The following is a 14,288-nucleotide window of genomic DNA, read 5'->3' as shown; positions in this document are numbered from 1 at the left end:
TACAAAAATGGTGGGTGTGATATATTTTTATTTTTTTTTTGGTAGCATATTAACAGTGCTCCTTCAAGTTACAGTATTAAAGGGGCTGTAAATTGCCTTACGTGTCATACACACGAGATGACAATCAAACGATGAATGATCGTTTTTTGTTCATACGAAACTTCATTTACAGAATCGCACCATACACGTCCAATTACATTGCACAAATATTTTTTAAGACCATGTTCACACCCTCAGTATTTGGTCAGTATTTTACCTCCATATTTGTAGGCTAAAACCAGGAAAGGAACAATCAGAGGTAAAGTATAATAGAGACATGTCACCACTTCTGTATTTATCACCCACTCCTGGTTTTGGCTTACACATACTGAGATAAAAACTGACCACTGAAAGCGTTCAGTATGCTAAACTTAATACACCCAAAAGCCAAGCTACAAATAACAGTTCTTTTTCCAAATGATCAGCACATACACATTTTGCCATGGGCTAGAGTGGTAAGAAAACCTCAGAAATGCCCGATGGATCTTTTGGAAGACCACGAATATTTTTCGCCCAAAAGTGTATTGTTTGCTATCTAAAGAACCAAACAATTGAATTGACTGAAATCGTCCACTTGGTACAAGTTTGGTCTGCGTATGGAGCCATTTAGTAACTATGCATCCCGTATGACCAAATGTCAATTCATGTGGGTGAATCTGCCTACACAACCCCATAATAAATTTCAGGATGACAATTGTAAGCTTAAAGGGAACATGAGAGCTGCATAATATTGGGCAAAAAAGCCTGATTCCAGTGATATGCCACTTAATAGGCTGTGTGTGTTGTAGTTTTGCTAGAATAGTTTTTGTCTGATGTAGATGTAGTAGAGCTAAGGCTTCTGGGCTGTGTATAACCCCGCCCACACCCCTGATTGGCAGCTTCATGTGTACACTCTAATCAGTGGTGTGGGTGGAGTTACAGAGATTAGCTGGACTGCCTGGCACCTGAGGTGTAGTCTTGTACTGATAATCTCCTGCTGATTGTATTGAAACTACAGCACACAACCTAACAAGTGAGACATCCCTGGAATCAGGCTCTTGTGCCCTATATTATGCTGCTGTCAGATTAAATAGAAAAAACTTGCTGATAGATTCCCTTTTAAAGGGGTATTCTCAATTGTTGTAACTTTTCAAAGCCTTTAGGCCACTTTTCTGGCATAAAAGCTTTGAATCTGCCCCAAAAGATTTTATTGCAAGAGAATAACCACAGATAGGAAAAAGCAAGTAAATTGCAAGCTTGTACGTGTATGTTCATGCTGTCCAACTAATTAAAGCAATTTAAGAACTTGCGAACACCCCTTTAATACATTGAAACCATCGCTCTATAGAAAACTAGTAATGGGTTTCGAAGCCACAAAAAATGTATGAAAAAAAAGTTAAAAAAAGCTAGCTGACTAATAGTTTGAGCAAGTTCTTGCATAAGTATGGTTAGATATATGTGGTGTGTGTTCTAGAAGTGACTTCTAATGTTGAGGATGAGAGCATCTTCAGGGTCTTGTACATCACACAGTATAGCAGAGAAATAAAATCTAGCCGACCTCTCAGTCCCCATTTGTGTTGACGGGCGGGTGAACCTGGCACAGGAAAAGGGCAGTACCACAGTGTACTGTGGAGAGGTGCTACTTGCAGCCCATCACTGCATGCTGTGCAGTAATACAGGTGATCCACCAGTGAAATGCCCATTGTGGATATTTTTTTGCCTTATCCCCTTGCCCCCAATATGCAGAGTCTCTGCCATTCTGTATAAATGTGATTTCAGGCTACAATGGGCCAGGTAAGACTTCTCTTTTTCGCCATTAATACTTTACAACATAATGTAGGTTACAACCAAGGCGACTGTGTCACTTACATGTCATACGTTTAGGTCTGGCGTATTTTGATTTGGTATGAGAGTGAAATTTGCTTTCTTTTTCTTCTACCGTCTGCTCTCAGATATAACGAAGTAAAAAAGACAAGGAATACACCACAGTAACTAAAGTGGAGGCCACAATTTTCCTGGAAATTCACAAGACTGTACATTCCACGAACAACATTTTGTGACATTGGTATTGCCTATTGTGCACAGACGTGTGTAGTCTCCTGTACAGCCGGGCACAATACAGACATGACATAATGTCAACGGTGGAAGTATTATCCAGGCGTCAAGGCTGTGAAGTCAGCAAGTAAAGGAATTGGAGACTCTTTATTTTTCCACAGTCTTGATTTGTCTTCGACATGAGTTACCAGTTTTTTTGGGGTTTTTTTGTCTTCTATTTCTGTTGACTGACTCCACAGCCCTGATCTTAAGGAGAAAAATCAAACTGCACTATGACAAAGTGTGAACAGCTCGTAGGTACGTTAGCAAGTGGAGGTTAGCTGCTGAAATTTGTACAACTGTTTCATACGTTTTCAATGAGCTTTACAAAAAAATGTTTGAGTCCTTGTGCCTGCATGTCTCACGGCTGTTGGATGGGCCATCCCCGGCATGTGTTGCGGCTGTTGAACAGCTGCGAGACATGCAGGCGTTGGAAGCTGAAGGTACTCTATTAGCAACTAAGCATGCTCAATAACATTAGCCAAGCACATTCGCTCCTCACTAACCTTTAGCACAAAAACCTCTCTTATATTATCCTCATTCTCCACCAATTTAAGCCCCAGTTTCTCAGTTTTCTTATCTGCACAGTAACACGTCCATGCTGCGCGTGTTCTGTCCCACAGCACCGTAACCGCATGATTCCTCCCGATCACGAGACTCCGCAGTCCTTCAAGTCCATTAAAAATTAGTTTCTATTTTCATTTCTTGGCCCGGGGTATTTTCTTTTTGCTTCTTTTTGTGATGTGATATTAAAATATACAAACTCCTGATGAAGAATATTCCCGCAATGACTGCAAAGTAACTTCCATACACCAGAAACTGAGGAAGGAAATTAAAGAATGGCTAATGTGAGTTCCTAGATATATTCGGGAACTTTATATTTCAAAGATGAAAGGACTACTGTATACATTACATGTCAGATGCTCTACTGAATTTTAATATTGATGACTGATTAAAGAGGTGGCTTGAAATAGAAATCAATTTTCATCCTAAATGTTTATTCAACTATACTACAAAATAGTTTATATTATGGCATTAAATAAGTGTCAGGGTGGTTCTGGTCTCTGCATGCCTGGTATTGTGAAAACATGCACTGACAGTGCGCTCTGTTGTCAGTTCATTACTGCTGATCTGAACCGGCTAGAGAGCGCACTGTCATTGTGCACAGTGCACATGGGACTAGCCACTGAAACAAGCATCACTGATGGTGCTTTGTTTCAGGGCGATTGCATGGGCTGTGGCAGTGACCGAAGCCACTAATGATGCTTCATTTAAGTGTGCCAACATGCATCATCAAAAAGGAAGTGGGTTGGGGGGTAGATAAGCAGATAGTGTAGATAGGGAATTAAATGACCCAAATATGCAATAACCCAGTATATATGTTGTATATCACATGCTGAAACTTTGGAGCAGTGTACACAATGAAAGGTGTTGGGTGCCAATAGTCATACTCCCACTGACCCAATATTGATGGTTTATCTTAAGGATAGAGCACAAATTTATATTTATAACTAGCTGAAGAGCCTGCTGTTGCCCGGGCATAGTAACTAACTCCGGTTAGTTATAACAAGTTATATAGATATATATAGCTGAGTGTATAGCCCTGCGCACTCCGCAAAGCCACATTCACTATAATATCCCACATCATCTCGACAGCCTGGGGTCAGAACCAGAGCGCTGAGTGGAACTGCACTAACTTCCATACCGGGGATTCCTTTATGAGAGGCCTGGCATGAGAACCAGAGCGCTTAGTGGATTTGCCCTGACTTCCATACCAGTGATCCCTTTAATAGAAGCTTGGGGTCAGAATCAGAGCGCTGAAGGATTTGCCCTAACTTCCATACAGGAGATTCCTTTAAGAGGGAAGCTGTTCCTATAGGACTGGGATGAAGGATGTGTGATGGGTATATGGGCACGGGAGGGGGGATTCATTTCTGTCATGTGCTCTCTGCTCCTTTCTATGGGGCAGACAATGGCTGGGAGCTTATGTTTCTGGGGATGCTAGATTTCTCCCACCCAGTCAGTGTCTGCTGAGGTGTTGTGGAGTGGGAAACTGCTGGTCACATAAGCCAATCACAGCTCAGCTCCTTTTAAACAGCTCTGGGGAAATGAAAGGTGCTTAGTGATTGGTTGGAGCTATGTGGAGTGGGCATGGCTGATACACACACACACACACATTTTTTTTATATATAGACTAGCTGAAGAGTCCGGCGCTGCCCGGGCATAGTAACTATAGTCGAGTGCCCATATACCCATCACACATCCTCCATCCCATAGTCCCATGCCCATATACCCATCATACATATCCGCCGTCCCATGCCCATCATATATATTCGCCATCCCATAGTCCCATGCCCATATACACATCATACATATCCTCCATCCCATAGTCCCATGCCCATATACCCATCATACATATCCTCCATCCCATAGTCCTGTGCCCATCTACCCATCATACATATCCGCCGTCCCATGCCCATACTTATTCGCCATCCCATAGTCCCGTGCCCATATACCCATCATACATATCCGCCATCCCATAGTCCCGTGCCCATCTACCCATCATACATATCCGCCGTCCCATGCCCATCATACTTATTCGCCATCCCATAGTCCCGTGCCCATATACCCATCATACATATCCGCCATCCCATAGTCCAGTGCCCATATACCCATCATACATATCCTCCATCCCATAGTCCCGTGCCCATATACCCGTCATACGTATCCGCCATCCCATAGTCCCGTGCCCATATACCCGTCATACATATCCTCCATCCCATAGTCCAGTGCCCATATACCCATCACACATCCTCCATCCCATAGTCCCGTGCCCATATACCCATCATACATATCCTCCATCCCATAGTCCCGTGCCCATATACCCGTCATACATATCCTCCATCCCATAGTCCAGTGCCCATATACCCATCACACATCCTCCATCCCATAGTCCCGTGCCCATATACCCATCATACATATCCTCCATCCCATAGTCCCGTGCCCATATACCCGTCATGCATATCCTCCATCCCATAGTCCAGTGCCCATATACCCATCACACATCCTCCATCCCATAGTCCAGTGCCCATATACCCGTCATGCATATCCTCCATCCCATAGTCCCGTGCCCATATACCCGTCATGCATATCCTCCATCCCATAGTCCCGTGCCCATATACCCATTATGACATCACCATGGCAACCGTTGTAACAGCATTTTCGCCATTGCAACCTATTATGACAGTGTCGCCATGGCAACCATTATGACATCATAATGAGGGGCAGGGCTTACAACCTATGATGACATCAGCGTCGCCATGGCAACCATTATGACATAATGAGGGGCGGGGCTTTATACACTTTCCCCATTATGTAGATAGGGGCAAAATTGTTTGGTCAATTGGAACGCACGGGGTTAAAATTTCACCTCACAACATAGCCTATGACGCTCTCTGGGTCCAGACGTGTGACTGCCAAATTTTGTGGCTGTAGCTGCGACGGTGCGGATGCCTATCCCGGACACACACACACACACACACACACACACACACACACACACACACACACACACACGAGCTTTATATATTAGGTGTCCAGCTTTAATATGCCACTGTGAAAATAAAACCTGGTAAGAACCTGGGGGATGATGTCCAGTCCTAGGCCTCTGACGTCCACTACAATTACTGTAATTATGGTCTGAAGAGCAAGTGCAACAAATGTATTCATGCCAAACATCAGGGCGTAGCGCTCCATGCTCAGGTTTACAGCAATCTGGAATCTGAAAGGCAACACATTCAGGTTACGTAAATCTCACTTCTGGTGTGAGGGTTTCCCCTGAATCAGTGAAAAATAGGGTCAGAAAACAGCACATGGTTAATCAGAGCCACTGTTCTGCTATATTAGTATATAAATGTCCTGAAGCGGGCACATGTACAGTGTCCTCAGACCAAAACCCACGTTTGCTTCAGATGCTCATCACCTTTGCAGTCACTACCAGGCCTTTTACCAAGCAAATGTCTCCACCTAGTGGAATGATAGATGTACTGTTCCCTGCGTCTTGGAGCCTCGCTATAGAGCTTTCCATATATATATTTAGCGACTCTGGCTTTGCTTTTTGTGATGTGTGCTAGAATCAGAATACAATTAGCAGAACCCAGATTTCACATCTCTTGGATGTGAAGCACAATCTAAATATCCCAGAAACAGCTCTAAAACATCATCGCATTCAGTGCAGTATATACACCTTAGGCCGGGGTCACACATGTGAGAAACTCGAACTAGTCTTGCATCTTAATACCCAACACTCGGGAGCAGAGCGTGTGCCTGCATGTATTTCTATGCAGCCGCACGCTCCGCTCCCGAGTGCTGGCGGCAGGGCTGGGTACTAAGATGCGAGACCCGTCCGAGTTTCTCGCATGTGTGATCCTGGCCTAATACTGATTCATCAACGTGTCTTAAAACTAACTAAAAGGGTAATTTCAAGTAACTTTTCATAATTGATGTGTATTTTCACCTTTTTTTTTTTTTTACCTATGCAGCTTTTAATTTGCTGTGATGAGATTAGCAGCTATAACTTCTCCCCTACACATCACTGCATAAAGAGATTAATTTCTGCTCTTCAATATTTTTTTTAAAGCACACACAAAAAAAGCAACATCATGGAGGTCAATAAGCCAAAGTACTGAGCAGTGTAGATGTGAATCCAGCTCTGGAGTGAAAGCAACACCCATTTATTCTGTGTCCCTGAATCTGTTTCCTCATTTGTCCCTTTATTGAGTATAATATTAGGTGTAACCAGACATCTCATGGTATTGTCAGATAGTCTAGTCTGAGAGAGATTAGATTGTGATAATGAGGAAAGGGTGGAGGAGAAGTGTCATAAAAGTGGGGAAGGGAGCAGATTTCTCTAAGCTGTGCTATTGATTTACGAAAAGTTTGTTGAAAGTATCCATTGAATGAACTAATGAATAGGAGGTACATTTCGTGACAATAGTCAGGAAGATGAGACTGTTCACATTCAAGGTATTTTTTCCTAACATATATATGCCTCTGACAAAAGGCTCTCTGTAAAAAAAAAAAAAAAAAGTGTACCTAGAAGTATAAAAGAGTAAGTTCACACTAGGTGTTTTTTCAGAGTTTTTTTTTCTGTAGCAAAACCTGCTTTATTGGCAGGAAAGAAGGTGCAGAAAAAAAAAAAAAGGTTTTGCTTGTTTTTTCTTGCTGCATTTTTGTCTCTTGTGCATGCTGATAAAGTTTTTAGTGAAAAGAAATCTCAATCTATTTAATCAAGTTTTGGCACTAGAAACGTTGCAAAACCTGACACCTTGTGTGTTTTTGTGCAGGTTTTCTACTTTTTTTTCACCACCCATTAATTTCAATGGGTGAAAAATGCTGAAAGAAGTAACATGCTCCATTGTGCAAAAAACATGCAAAGCACAAAATAGTGAGGGCAGGAAAAAAAACAAGGTTTGTGTATGAAGATTTCTGACATCTCAAACTTTGCTGGTGCAAAACAGAGCTGAAATGTTGCATTAAAAAAAATGCATGAAAAAACGCCTAGTGTGAACATAGCCTTAAGGCCCCGTCTCACATAGCGAGATCGTTAGCAAGATCGCTGAAACGTCACAGGTTTTGTGACGCAACAGCGACCTCGCCACATGTGACACATAGCGGCGACCGAGCCCCTGCTGCAATCTCGCTGATCGTGCAGGAATGTCCTGGGCCATTTTTTCATCGCTGGTGTCCCGCTGGCCAGCATGCATCGCTGTGTTTGACGCTGACGAGCGACCTCGTTGGCGACGCAGAACTCAGGGACGCAGGCTGGAATCGTTCAGAATAGCTGCTGTGTGACAAGGTCCCAACGACCGCCGAGGTCATTATATGGATCACCGGATCGTTGCTGCGTCGTTGAGTAGATCTGCCTGTTTGACAGCTTACTAGCGACCATGTAGCGACGCACCAGCGATCCTGGTCTAAGGGACGCACGTCACTTGGATACCCGATGTGTACGTTAGTTACCAGCTCCCTGCATTAGCGCGCTGGTAACTAAAGAACACAGTGACACCGTGCGCTCGGCGTCGCTGTGCTGATCGCTGGTGAAGCTGTCTGTTTGATAGCTCACCAGCGATCACATAGCGACTCACCAGCGATCCTGACACATTGATATCGTTGTCGGGATCGCTGGTGAGTCGCTATGTGTGACGGGTCCCTTAGATTGGAGCACATAGACTGATGTAGTCGTCTACGTGGAGATAAGGGCATGCACTAATATTTTTGTGGACTCAAAGTTCAGGACAAAGCAGATTTTTTTAAATGTTTTAAGTTAGAGGTGGTAAATGCTTGGGTGTGTGGTTTGAAAGACAGGACAGAGTGGTGGATAGGTCTGGTGGGGGATGTTTAATGAGATAGTGGAAAGGAAATTTAGAAAATTCAGTTGTCTCATATGGTAAAAGCACACTGTGGTCACAATGTGAGGAGACATCAGTAAGCCTCATTCAAACCTGTGAAACACTGAGTATTGACCACTATGTACAGATTGACGCTGGTTTTCCTGACCTGAACTTGACAGCCTCACAGGCATATATAAGGCTGTTGAATTTGGGGCAGGAGTTTGTTCATCACAGTCTGTACATGGACTGTGCTTCACAGGCATGAGTTCAACCTTAGGGCCCCGTCACACATAGCGACTCACCAGCGATCCCGACAACGATATGAACTTGTCAGGATTACTGGTGTGTCGCTACATGATCGCTGGTGAGCTGCCAAACAGGCAGATCTCAGCAGCGATCACGACAACGGCAGGCGGGTAACAAGCGACGCACGTCACTTAGTTACCCTCTGTGTACATTAGATACCAGTGTGCTGGTGCAGGGAGCTGGTAACCAAGGTAAACATGGGGTTTCTAAGCGCCGCGCAGCCCTTAGAAACCCCATGTTTACCTTGGTTACCAGCTCCAGCTTGCTGATCGCTGGTCTCCCGCCTGCCACACGCAGCGATGCGTGCTGGCCAGCGGGAGACCAACGATCAAGAAAATGTCCAGGCCATTCCAGCACGATCAGCGATACCCGGCAGGGGGGCCGGTCGCTGTGTGTGACGGTGGCTTTAGGTCTGGTTGTCCAGGCATCTAAAATTGGTGACCTAACAGTGTACGGAGCTGTGCTGTTCAGCTCCATTTATATGCGGCTGCTGTTGGCGGTAATAACAGCTGATTAAGGGGTGCTGCGCAACAGATCCCCACTGATTTGATATTTATCTCCTATCCTTAAACCTTTCCAACATAGATTAATGTAGAAAGTTGGTACTTACGTAGCGACAGTGATGAGAAGCATGTACGAGGACTTGAATATCAGGTAGCCGGCGTAGCACATCCAGATATTAATACTATAGTCCATGAGAAAGAGGCTGCCAGCACTGACTGCTGAGAAGATGGCGAGCGCTAATTCTCCACTTAACTCCCAATTCACCTTTACGTATCCAACCGAGAAAGAGGTGAGAGCGCCTGATGGGAGACAATGTTATCTAAGTTATTGAGACATCATCATACAAGAGCACAATTGGCTGTGTCCTGACTATAACCCCCGATATTTACCCAGGATTCCCATATAATGTCCTATTGTAGACCACTTCTCACTAATTACAGTGGGAGTTCTCCACCTGAAGTCACTGTAGCAACAAACAGCACTGTGGGATTTCTACAACATAAAGAACAGAACTTTTTGCAACACTATTTTCATATGTTCCAGATTGAAGGAAAAATGCATATACCCTACTCACAAAAAGATATTTGGCTTTCAGGTGAAATTTCAGGATGACCCTAAAATGCCCTCTAACCTTTTCAGGTGAACTTAATGTGACCTTCTCTAAACTTTAGAATGCACATGTCCAACTGTTCAATGTTTCATCTTTTACATTTTAAAAATTACAAAAAGGAAAATGGGCTGATGAAAAAGTTTGGGCACCCTGCCTAGTAGCACCCCGTTTTGGCAAGTATCACAGCTTGTAAATGCTTTTTGTAGCCAGCCAAGCGTCTTTCAATTCTTGTTTGAGGGATTTTCATCCATTCTTCCTGGGCAAATTCTTCCAGTTCTGTGAGATTCCAGAGTCGTCTTGCATGCACTGCTATTTTTCAGATCAGGGGACGGTGAGGGCCATTGTAAAACCTTCAGCTTGCGCCTTTAGAGGTAGTTTATTGTGGATTTTGACTTGTGTTTATGATCATTATCCATTTGTAGAATCAACCCTTTTTTCAACTTCAGCTCTTTTACAGATGGTGTTATGTTTGCATCAAGAATTTGTTGAAATTTCATTGCATAAGTAGTGGTTAATTTTAATTTGTTGTGGTAGAGCATTCCAGATAATTGGTGCAGCTCGGGAAAAGTCTTGGAGCCAGGAGTGGGAGGTATGGATTAGTGTGCAGAACGTAGAGAACAGGTAGACCGATAAACAGAAAAGGCAACCTTCAAACACGAGACACCTGGAGCAGTTTGCTCTTGAGGAATGGGCCAAAATACCGGGCGAAAGGTGCAGAAGTCTCACAAGAATTGCTTAATTGCAGTGATTGCCTCAAAAGGTTGTACAACAAAATATTAAGGGTACCATCATTTCTGTCCAGGCCTATTTCATGAGGTTTTTTTTTTTTTTTAATTCTGTGGAAGCATGGTTGAAAAGCAGTGTCTAACTTTCATTTGCAAATTGCATCTTCAGAGAAAAAGAGGACTTGAACTCTATAGCGCCACCTGTTGGTAGTAGCGATCCTACAAGTCACAATCAACCCTTTAACGAGTCTTGTAATATGACTTAGGATAAAAGCCAAATCAGAATCTCAATTTGCAGACACGGTGTTTCGGGCGATTGGCTCTCGTCAGTGGAAAGTATGAGAACTGATTTGGCTAGGTGAGAGGCTCTGGAGTGAGGTCTAAGGGGTAAGGTTTCTCCTTCTGGAGAGTGACATACCAGCTCTGGCATGACTTTCATTTGTTCATTTTCATAGTTTTTTTATTTATTACTTTTGTCAGATTCAAGTTATTTCTGTCACCATTGTGGGTTTTTCTGTCATTAAATTAGGGGTACCAACAATTTTGACCACGTGTGTATATGCCACCCCATCATTGTATATGCGCCCCCATCCAGGTATATGTCCCCATCCTGTCGATGCTGCTGTTCAACTCATAGAAACAAAAAACACAATAAACACTGCTACTCACCTTCCTTTCTCACCCCGGGGGCGTCGCGTCGTCTTCTGAAGCTGCCATGCCCCCAGCCGCATGTATGCCTCTAATCGGCCAGCAGCGTGTATTGTGGTGCACGGACCTGGCAAGTTTGTGCGCTGCAATACACTTCAGCTGGATGTGTGTCCGAGGACGCAGAACCAGCTGAAGTAAGGACTAGCATTGCAAGGTTCCTCACCCGCCAGCCACGGTCCACGAGTGCCATAGGTGCGCCTCCACTGGTTTAGAGGTTTGATGCCTTTCAGGTCATCCTTCACAATAAAAAGAAAACCAAATGTTCACAGTTGTAGGAATGATCTTTACGTGAACTGATGCAAACCCTCAAAAAAAATTTGAAATTCCATGTTCTGAGGTAGCAAAGCACAAAAAATGCCAAGAGAAAGGGGAGTGGGAAGGAGGGGTTGAATACTTTCGCAAGCCACTGTACATGTATATACAGGGCACTGACAAGTTTTGGACCAAGAATTTGAACAATTCAGTGCGAACTGTTATTCTTAAGGTAAGCAAAATTCCTAAACTTTGGGAATTTGCTATTTTTGCTGGCAATAGCGATGCTATTGAAACAAAATAAATCCTGATTACATGGAAAGATGGATAATAATAAGGACCTCGGTGTTTTTTTGTATTCACTCCGGCTACGTGGGAAGTCGTAGATTTCTCGCTTGATATAATATTTGGACATCTGACCTGGGAGCAGTGTTATTTCTTGTTCTCCACAGCTAATTATTGGGGGTTTAATGTTTATTTTTTTTATTTTTGTATGGTCTCTGGCAGCCGAGATCCTGGAGAAATAACAGAAGTGTCTCCATTTTGATTAAGACATTGCTGGTTTTGGAGACCAAATAACCTCACACCTTGCGTAATCCCAGTATGAACCTTAACAAACCAGATGTAACCAGGGGATGGAGAACTGGAAGCCCGCCGGGCGCATAAATGTAAAGTGTTACATGACGTTTATAGGCTAGGTGATATATGGCTGGTTATCAGATTAGGACCCCCACCAATCACTAGTATTGGGGTCCTGAGCTCCTGTTTATCTACTCCACAATAGCGCCGAGGAAAAGTTGCAGTAGAGCAGCGGGTGAGCATGTGTCCAGCTCTCTAGTCATTGTCTATGGGGCTTTCAGAATCTCCTAAGCCATGTACTCATCTCTATGTGACAAAGAAGTGTTGTGTACCTCTTAAAGGGAATCTGCCACCAGGTTCTTGCTACCCGATCTGAGAGCAGCAGGATATAAGGGCAGAGACCTTGATTCCAACAATGTCACTTAATGGGTTGCTTGCTGCAAATGTGATAAAATCAGTTTTACCAGCAGCAGGTTATCACTACAGGAGTAGTAAACCTGATGCCATGTAGTCCTACTTATTCATGAGTTCTGTGTAACCCCCATCTCCACTACTGATTGGCAGCGTGCTGCCTATGCACAGTGTACACAGAAAGCTGCCAATCAGAGAAGTGGGCGGGGTTATACAGAGCTCAGCATTTAGAGAACTGGTAAATGTGCAGCAGATAAAAAGTGATTTTTCCAAAACTCCAGCAAGCAGCTCAGTAAGTGACAAATCGCTGCAATCAGGGTCTGTGCGCCTGCATCTGGCTGCTCTCGGAGTAGTGAAAAACAGGTGACATATTCCCTTTAAGTCAAGAGAGCCACAGAGTCATTAGATAGCTGTCAGCAGAACAATTGTTCAGCTGGCAGCCATCTCTCCGGACTCTTCCATACACACCCGAGCGCTTCTGTGATCTCTTTGAGAGACGTGGCTAGAATTATCTAATAGCAGCTTATCTCTGCCCTGAAAAAAAGATCAAAAGTTGAAATTCCTTCTCTTCTCTGAATCTTCTGTCCATCTGTAAGGAGGGATGTCAGGAGGCCCACACACATCAGATGGTCGGCTTATGATGCTAAAAATGGAGGGTTCAGTGGCTTTTATCTAATTTGTATGAAGGTCTAAAAGGGGTAAATTATCGTTATTCTCATCCGCAGAAATATCTTCTGGAAGTTTTATGTCTGTTTCTAGACTTTTTGGATGTGCTCATTTTGGATAAAATAGGCACTAGGCGATCATGGTGGTTTTTCCCCCCACGATTGCTCAATGTTGGATCAATGGTGAACAGATCTATAGATCCAGACACAAGCCATAGTCATGTGGTGACAGCTATATGTATAAAAGTCCATTGTCCAACGTATAAAGGTGCGCCGAGCAGGTAAGGAGCAGGAGTAAGTCTTATTAGCAGAGGTAACTACTTATATGCTATGTGCGAATGCCAGTAAAGAGGACGAGTGTTCTTCCCACATGTCTGTCTTAGTATATACTTGTATACACGTGAAATCACATTTCTAGTGTATCTTTTCTGAGAACTCGGCTTTGTGCCCATCCTCTGTTATTCCTCCTGGGAATGAATAAATAAGTTATAACCGGACCTTACTATTCTAGGATATTCACAGTCTGACGCTGTCGGTAAAAATTAGACAGTGTCAGTGTGTCCAAGAACAAACCCGACTGACAAGGGGAACAGTAATAACGGACTGTCTATCAATTCCCAGGAGGAATAACAGAGGAACGGCACAACGCAGTTAAAAACTAAGATCCTCCAGCATTATTTCATAAAAACATAGAAGTATTTACTACAACATTATCAGGACAAGAGTAAACATGTAAAGACTAGTCTTTGTTTTAGCTTTTATTTCATGAATGAATAGTACACATGGAGATAAGCCACTTTTCCATAAATCTTTCTCCTCATGGACCGATCATTCATTCTCAGTTCTTGGGTAAAATCTGTAAGAAGACAGTTGGTGCTTGTAAAATTCTATGAAGAGGGGAGTGGAGAGAAGCTGGAGGCTTCTCCATAGAACATTATAAGCACCAACCGTCATCTATCTCAGTAATGGGAAAAATCTATTTGCTGAAGAACGATTTAATCTGTGAAATGAGAATTTTAAGAAT

General features: G+C 43.4%; 1 protein-coding gene across 1 annotated transcript in view; it reads right to left on the bottom strand.

Annotated features, from left to right (window-relative positions):
* Positions 1-11: 11 nt before the first annotated feature.
* The window catches only part of LOC141095351 (thiamine transporter 2-like), a 37,529-nt gene continuing 23,252 nt past the window's right edge, over positions 12-14,288 (bottom strand). Inside the window, exons 3-5 of the mRNA XM_073581318.1 lie at positions 9,421-9,613; positions 5,752-5,893; positions 12-2,931 (exon numbers count right to left, since the gene is read on the bottom strand). Of these exons, the coding sequence (XP_073437419.1) occupies positions 2,791-2,931; positions 5,752-5,893; positions 9,421-9,613 (476 nt within the window). The 3' untranslated portion in view covers positions 12-2,790. The remainder of the gene's footprint in view (positions 2,932-5,751; positions 5,894-9,420; positions 9,614-14,288) is intronic.

Source organism: Dendrobates tinctorius, unplaced genomic scaffold (assembly GCF_039654945.1).
Source record: "Dendrobates tinctorius isolate UK_male_01 unplaced genomic scaffold, ASM3965494v1 ptg000069l, whole genome shotgun sequence".
NCBI lineage: Eukaryota > Metazoa > Chordata > Amphibia > Anura > Dendrobatidae > Dendrobates > Dendrobates tinctorius.
The sequence above is the reverse complement of the archived record's forward strand: the minus strand, read 5'-3'. Positions and strand labels throughout refer to the sequence as shown.